General features: G+C 41.1%; 1 protein-coding gene across 7 annotated transcripts in view; it reads right to left on the minus strand.

The window, feature by feature from the left end:
• Mctp1 (multiple C2 and transmembrane domain containing 1) overlaps nt 1-7745 on the minus strand; it is a 504787-nt gene extending 497042 nt beyond the window's left edge. For 2 of the 7 annotated variants that reach the window (XM_078044996.1, XM_005326157.4), the window contains exon 1: nt 6024-7741. In XM_078044996.1, the coding sequence (XP_077901122.1) occupies nt 6024-6743 (720 nt within the window). In that variant the 5' untranslated portion in view covers nt 6744-7741. Of the gene's footprint in view, nt 1-6023 lie in introns of all 7 variants that reach the window. The other 5 variants (XM_078045001.1, XM_040271896.2, XM_040271900.2 and 2 more) reach the window with 3 other exon arrangements.
• Nucleotides 7746-8007: the final 262 nt, after the last annotated feature.

Genomic DNA, 8007 nt, shown 5'->3' on the forward strand with positions numbered 1-8007 from the left:
AATTTATCTGACAGGTTGAAAAGGACTTTGAATCAAAGAGGCAGGAACTCCATTATACAATCATAAAGTGATTCTGAAGCTTTTCCAGAGAACTTATCTCTGAGCAGTAACAACCTGCCCATTCATCCCTTCATTCATTTAGCAACCATTCATTGAGTAGTGCTCTCCTGGACTGTTTTAAGGCACTCATTCACTAAGTCTAAGACTTGTACTAAGACTTGCCAAACTCTACTCTAGCAGAGCTGGTAGGCAAATTACAGTAACTCAGTCAAGCAAAATAGGTTCTGACTACTAGTACTAAAGGGGATTCTCTAAATAAAACCAGTGGAATTAGGATGATGCAATGATCTTAAAATGTCCAAAGGTCCCCTCATCTGTCATCTCTTGTAATTTTTCATACTAACTAGCCCTCAAGAGAATGGACCTATTAAAATAGATTTCTCAGGAAAATCATTCTTTTAAGAGAGTAGTATGCCAGATTTTAAATCTCATGATACTGAAAATACAGTTTTTCATGTTGTGTTCAGACTAAAATTAAATAGAAATATTTGAAAACTTTAGGGAAATCTATGTGATCTATTAGTCTGCTGGGGGAAAAGTTTCTAATGATAATAAACCAGTTCACATTGCAAGAGAAAATACACTTAAATAAAGTTTTGAGGTGTTGGGGGAGAGTAATCACTTCCTACACCTGATTTATAAAAAGAAGTGTGAGAAGAAAAGGTTGATGGTGGCAAAAAATAAAAAATAAAATGGCACATAAAGTTAATGTGTAGAAACAATAGTATGTTCAATAATACCAACAAATCAAAACTCCACAAGGACTGCAAAGGCCAAGTAAAAAATTACACGTGGAGCATGTTACTTTTATTTTTTAAATATTTTGGGAGGGTTTGTAGATGGGCACAATATATTTTATTTATTTATTTTCTGTGGTGCTGAGGATTGAACTCTGTGCCTCAAACATGCTAGGCAAGCACTGTACCACTGAGCTATATCCCCAGCCCAACACATTACCTTTAATTCAAAAATTAGATTTACAGAAATGTAAGCATTTCATACATAGGAATGATTTACCCTAATTTTATGAAAACAAGCAAGCTTATATAAAATAAGTTCTAGGATAGTATCTCTTTCACTGACATTAAACAGACCCTTGAAAGCCAGTATTCAAAAACTATCCTTCTGTTATACTTAGTTTACTCAGGCAGGGAAATACGCAATTTTAATAAGTTTTGCAGTAGCAAAAAAAAAAAGTCAAAATAAAGAGTTTATGATTTCAAAAAAATTAACTGTTGCTTATCTAAAATATGTAACTGCTCTCATATTATAAATATATGTGAATTAAGGAGAAAAATACCACAGGAACCTAATCTGCAGATCTCCTTGATGCTTACAAAATTACCTAGGCATACTGTTTACTCTTTGTCAGTTTAGGATTAGCAAATGTCTCAATGATCACTATACAAAAGAAGTCACACTACAGATTTCCTTCCTTGGGGACCAAAGACCTATTCTTTGTGAAATCATTCATTATTTTCAAATAAGTGAACAAGACAAGAGAGAAAGTTTGTCCTATGTTTTAATGAATCTATTAATTTCCCTTCTCTCTCTCAAAATACTTATTCATTCTTCTATGATAAGGCACACACATTTGCTAAAAGTCATGCTAGATTTTTTTCATTAGTGTATGAAGTTGTAGTATTAACAGCACTACCTTGGTTTCTCTTGGGTTATGTTTGCCACCCCTACAAACAAAATTATTTACATTTTGAATTAAATGAAAAGACTGGCAAAGCTCCCTGTTAATTTTTTTCAACCACCCACTTACTTGTAATGTTACAATCACAAAACTTTCAATACACTGCTCAACAATATTGACAACCACAAGAGCAACTAATAATGTTAAGTCCTTGATATGTTGCAAACCAATCTCTCACGACAGCTACATGAAAGCACTTATGTTTATACAAGAGTACTACCTACCTCTATTCAAATCCGACAGATGTGCAGGATACCAATTAAAAGATAAAGGAACATAGTACACCCCAAAGTAATCCTCTCACTGTGTTTACTCCTTTTCTTTGGAATAAACTGAGAGTCGTGTATTTTTCAAGAATGCTATCACACCTCCAATTCTAGTTTACACCTGCTCCAAATGTGCTGACATCTTATCTGCCCTCCATTGCTTTGAATTTGAAGGAAGTCATTTCTGAAGGTAGACCAATATCCGACCCTTTTGTTTTCAGAAAATGAAGCTAATTAAAATCGCTTTTAGAGGCTTGCTTTGAATATCATTAAATTTCTAAGTGGTTTTGTCATTTACATTAGGAATTATGTTTTTATGTCTGTGCCTTCCCCAAGATGAAGTTGTGTTCTTTGAAGTAATATTCAAAATGTCTGAAATACAGATAGCAAAAATTAACCCAAATCATATGTTTGGATATACAATTTTAAATGCCAGCATTCTTTAAAAGAATAGATAATTAGTAAAGCAAGTTGTTCTTCGCATATAGACTTAATCTTTAAAAAAAATTCTCTCTTACAGATGTCTTAAGATATCATTGGATATTCTCTCTTAGAGATGTCATTGGATATCCCAATGAATGGATATCCCTCTTGCTATGTTTCAAAAACATTTCTATCAAATACTGAATATAAACACTTTTCAAAAGTATATTTTCTCCTATGAAAGCAATTTTGATAAAATTTACTTAGAAGAGAAAAAACAATAAAAATTTAACATTCATGAAGACTACATACTTTTGTTAAGACATTGAAAAATGCAACACATTCATTTCTCACAATCTCAAAATACTGACTTTCTGATTCTAGCTAAATATAATTTTAGTAACTCATCAAGACAGAATACATGAAATTGGCATATTTTTGATATGCACACAAATTGAGAAAGCATCTTTCCCAACTGTGTTGCAAAAATGAAATGCATCTGTTATGACAATATGGCTCGACACGTGAACTAAAATCAGTGGGAAGAAAGAAGTTTCTTTTCTTTTCTTTATTCTTATAGCAGGACGTTTTAAATAATGCACATGCCCCAACAGCAAGGCATTATCAAATCTGTTCCTGTGTTTCAGAGGTATGTAATAGCAAGAGGGCTGACAGGGCCCTGGGAACTAACACAATTCATTCACATTAACCCAGTGTACATCAGTAACTTTCAAATCTCTTTCCCTGGCAGTCCAAACTGATTTTTTGCTTTTGCTTCACTCTCTCCTCAGTGTTGGAGTATCAGCACATATGTTGTTGAGGCCTCATGCTGGGCTGGAGGGTGGAGAGGTGGGGAGCATGGTGGAGAACGTGACTAATGCCAGGATCAAGCAAAGAACAGAGAAAATTCAATAGTTGACCTATTTTTGCATTGAATTTTCTTTCTGCCTCAAAAAAAAAAAGTACTTTGTATAAAGGCAATCTAAAGATGTAGTAAATGCTTTTACTATCTTTTGTGTGTACCCATCTGTGCTGGTAACGTATAAATAAAACAAATCTGGATGTTCTCTAAACTCTTCCCCATGCCTAGGTATCTTAGAGACTAGAAGCTGGGAGACCAAGGAAAAACCCCTGAGATATGCAGGATGCTTGGAAGGGCAGGTGCTGCAAAGAAAAGCCTACTCCCGAGCAGCTTAGTAAGTTTTCCTCCAGGCTCAGACTCCAATTGTATTTCATCTTCTTCCCCATTTAAATGTGAGCTGGGCTCCTTTGGTTGGACAAAAAGGTATTTAAAGATCAAAGAAATCTCTCTTCTACATTGATGAAATTTATACTCATAATTCATAAAACTTCACTTCTCAGAGGACAAGACCCCATGAACATCAGATGTTGGACTGATACTGGTGTCTTCCCTCGGTCTGTGTCTGACATCAGGCAAGTTCTTCAGGGCTTTCTATTCTTTGTGCCTACATCCCACCTTTTATCTGTTTATTTTTCACTGATAGTTTAATCCCTCTTATATCTACATTAAGATGCTGGTTATTTATAATGAAAAGCTTCTTTAGAAACAGAGATTATGATTAACAATGTCACTTTTAAATGTGATATGATGTGCAATAATGCATTCAGAACAAATTAGAAATTAATATAGCTAATCCATCTGATTAGCCGATTATATACAGTGATGGGGAAAACTTTTTAGAATGCATGTAACCTTTCAAATTTAATCATTAAAACAGTTATCTCAAAAACTTAAGTTTTGAAAGTCATCAAAGGTAGCTGTGATCATGGAAAATGATTCTGGAAACTAACTTGAATAGAGACCTGTCAGTCATTATTAACCATGTGATACTGAAAAGGTTTAACTTCTCTGGGCATTGGCTTCCTGATCCACAACAAGAACTTCTATCTCACAGGACTCAGGATGAAATCCGGCACATGGTGAAAGTACACACAATATTAGTTTAGTATCTCCTACAGAATGAGTCCAGAGCTTCAGCATACAAAATTCATAGTAGTAATTTTGAAGATGAACATGGATAGTTTCTGAAAACTTTTTGGTAAAAAGAAACCTAAAAATAATTCATAATTCTCTATTTTGGTTTTGAAAATAGATTAATTCAGTGAACTGCAAAATTATTTAGTAATATCATCTTATAATATGATATATACCTTCCAAAATAATTGAATTATTATTTTTCTATTATCCTTGATAGTAAAAGTTACAAAAAACAAAACGTAAAAACAGTTCCCCAATTCTGAAATTCTTATAAAGTAGGATTATATGTATGCTCAAAAACACTATATGGTGTTCCTCTATACTGAATTTAAAACATCCCTTTGAAACCTTACTTTTGAAACCAAATCTAGGAGTTCTATTAAGTTCACTTTCAAGATTACATGAAAGATAAATTTATTTAGTCTTTTACAAATATTATCTCTATCTATTCTTACTTTTTCAAGAACTTAAGTGTTTGCTTAATACAGGCAATTGTGTTTATGAAGCAATAAGATATGCTAGTTTTCTGGTTTATTTTCAGAAACTTCACTAATAAAATGACCAGTAAACAATAAAATTTTCAATTAAATCTATTCCCATATCTTACCCTTCATACATGGCCTGATATATTTTGTGGCTCAGTTTTTAACCTAATTAAAGTTTTAATGTATATGTCATTCATCTAAAGTAATTATTTGAAGCCCAAATAATGAGGATTTACATAAACTAAGATATATTGGAAGAAAAGAGCTACCTAAGTCTCTGGCAGAATGGAATTTCTGAAGCATTTTATAGCATTAACATGACATGATAAACATTTACAAAAAGAGAGCAATCCCTCTTTAAAATGCAGAGAGTAAAAGCAGCTGCTTGGTGGGATGCCTTATGGATCCTACAAGTAGAATTCGCTTTACTCTTATCTGAGTAGAGTCAACACGTTGAATAAAGCAGCATATTTCAAAGCAAGTGCTTCCGATTACTATTAAAACTTGGGAAGGGTCATAAGAACATACCCATTTGACTATATCGAATAAGAAGCTCACCGCTGGAACAGTGATCCACCTGCGATAGGAAGTTTTAAGAAAGGAAAGCTGGGGGAGGGGAAAGGAGGCGGTGATGAGCAGACTTCTGCTATAAGGCATTCCCCAGCACTGACCTCATTTACACCATTACTTCACCTCGCCGCATCTCTTTCTATTCCTTCCTGCTAGCCATTGATTTGCTTCAAATGATGTGCCCGCCACTACATTATACATGGTTGTAATTTTTCCTAAGTTTTGGCTGTTGTTAGTTTTTTCCTTTGCCAAGGTGATACTTGGCTGAGCATTCCAACAAGTACCCGCTTTGTCTAACTTCTCATTGGCGCCTCATTAAGTTACCCAAACTGTTTCTGCCGACAGGTGTCATTCCTATCAAAAGTAAAGGTGCAAATCAGAACTCTTTACTGTTGCTAACCATGAGGAAGATATTTCTTTCCACTGCTTCATCTACTTAATAGAACACACAAACCAACTTCCAGGGTAGTGACTGCCTGAAGCTGGAGGCGTGGCCCGAAGCACCACCCGGCACTCACCTGGCTGCTGTCTTGCTCTTCGCCCTTCTCTAGGGTCTTAGGTTCCACCGGCCTCTGTGATGCCTTTGCTTGAGGCGGCGGTGGCTCCAGCAGCTGTTCCAGGCATGCAGTGCCCGGTAAAGAGGAGCTCTTCTGGTGACACAAATGCACTCCGGGACCTCGACGCCGTGCACCCTCATCTTGGACTCTGTCCCCCCTCGGGGGCGGCTGGGGAGAAGATGACAGGGAAGATGAAGCGGAGGAAGAAGAAGGAGCTGAGTCGGGGGATCGTCCGCCAGGAGGCGTCACTCCGGCTGCTCCAGAGGCTGCCGCGGGCCCTTTTACCGCCGGCAGCAGATGTTCCCGGATCCGGCGGCGTAGTGTGGACCCCTGCTCTGTCCTGCCAGCGCCGCCAGGCTCTAGGGGCTCTGGTGAGGAGCAGCACAGGTTGGGCTGAGAGGAGGAGAAGACCCGATCTAGCACTTGCTTCCTCTTCTTAAAGCCGCTCCACCTGCTGCCCGTGCTACCCACACCCGCCAGGACGTCCCTCGTGCCCCTCGAGGGCGGTGGGGAGGGCGACGGGGTGTCCGCAGTGCGGCGCTCGGGTCCCCCTGAGCGCCCGCCCCCGCCGCCCTTGCTCTTGCCCACTCCCAGCTGCAAGTTCTTCCAGATCCTGGCATGGAAGGAGGAGGACGCCGCAGCAGGCTCGGGCTCGCTCGCCGTGGCAGCCCTGGACTCCATCCTCCACCCCCTACACCTCTTCTCCCCTCCTCCTCCTCCTCCTCCTGCTTCTCCTCCGCCCTCTTCGACTGCGCCTCCTCCTGGAGCCCCGAGGTGGTGGCGGTGGCGGTGGCGATGGTGGTGGCGACGGCGGCGGCGGGCGCAGCAGCAAAAGCCGGGAGTGCCCAGAGGCTTCAGGCCAGCTCGGAGAAAAGATGCAGCCGCCGAGACTCTCCCGCCGCGGGACTGAGGCACCACCTCTTCCTCCTGCACCTGCCGGGTTGGACTAGAGCTGTCACCGAATCCTGGCCGCTGCGCCTGCAAAGTTTTTAGATCTGAGCTCCGCGGCTCCAGTCCACTGAAGTCCCCCAGGCCGCGCCCAGGCTCCTTATCCCCGCTGGCTCCGAGCTCGGAAAGCTGCCCGCACCGGGGCGTGCGCTTCCAGCTGCGCCAGGGACAGAACCCAGGCGCCCTCCGGGCAGCACCTGTCAGTGGCGGGGGCGGCTGCCTCCAAATTGGGCGCGCACGCGGCTTACACAATGGGGCGCGTCCGACTGAAGATGTAAGGGACCAGCACCCCTGGCTAAGCACCCTAGCACTATCCTCCAGCTCCTAGGTGGAAGGGCAGGCAGGACCTGGGTAGATGGGTAGGGCCAGAGTCAGCTTGGTTCCAAGGATCAGGCCACTTTGCCCACGTAGCTTGCTCCGGGCCAGCCTCCGGATGAGTGGGTGCTGGTCTGGGTCCGTTGAAGTGCGTCGGAGTGGAGTCTATGCGTCCCGGGAGGGTTCCATGAGGCGCCAAGCGTTCACACCAAGTGCTGAACCTTGCCGAATTCTAAGACTGAACAAGGCTACCTCGGCCGGATCGCACAGTCTGCCCTGGGTCCAAGAAGAGAGTTTGATTTCGTCTGTCTTGGCTTTATCCCATTCATTCCTTTCACGCTCTTCATTTGCATGTGCATTGGCGACTTCTCTTATGATGGGGATCAGGCAGCTTCCAGAGCCTGACAATAAAGCCAGCCCTTAAAGTTACAGGGAGTTTATGGTGGACAAAGATGGGAGGGATGTGCAGGGCTTCTAACCCTATTCGGTACACGAAATCTCCTCCTTTTCTTTCAAGCTCATTTTTCTTAGACTACCTCATTTCCTTCCTTGCAAGACAAATCAAAAAGGGTTTTTGACTTACTCAGACTTTGCTTTCTCCTAAACCTACTCATCCAGGGTCCTGATTCTACCTGATAGGAGACCCTTATGTAAGGCAGGCACACAGTGAATCTTCCTCCCA

The sequence above is a fragment of the Ictidomys tridecemlineatus genome, chromosome 1, assembly GCF_052094955.1.
Source record: "Ictidomys tridecemlineatus isolate mIctTri1 chromosome 1, mIctTri1.hap1, whole genome shotgun sequence".
NCBI classification, from domain to species: Eukaryota; Metazoa; Chordata; class Mammalia; order Rodentia; family Sciuridae; genus Ictidomys; species Ictidomys tridecemlineatus.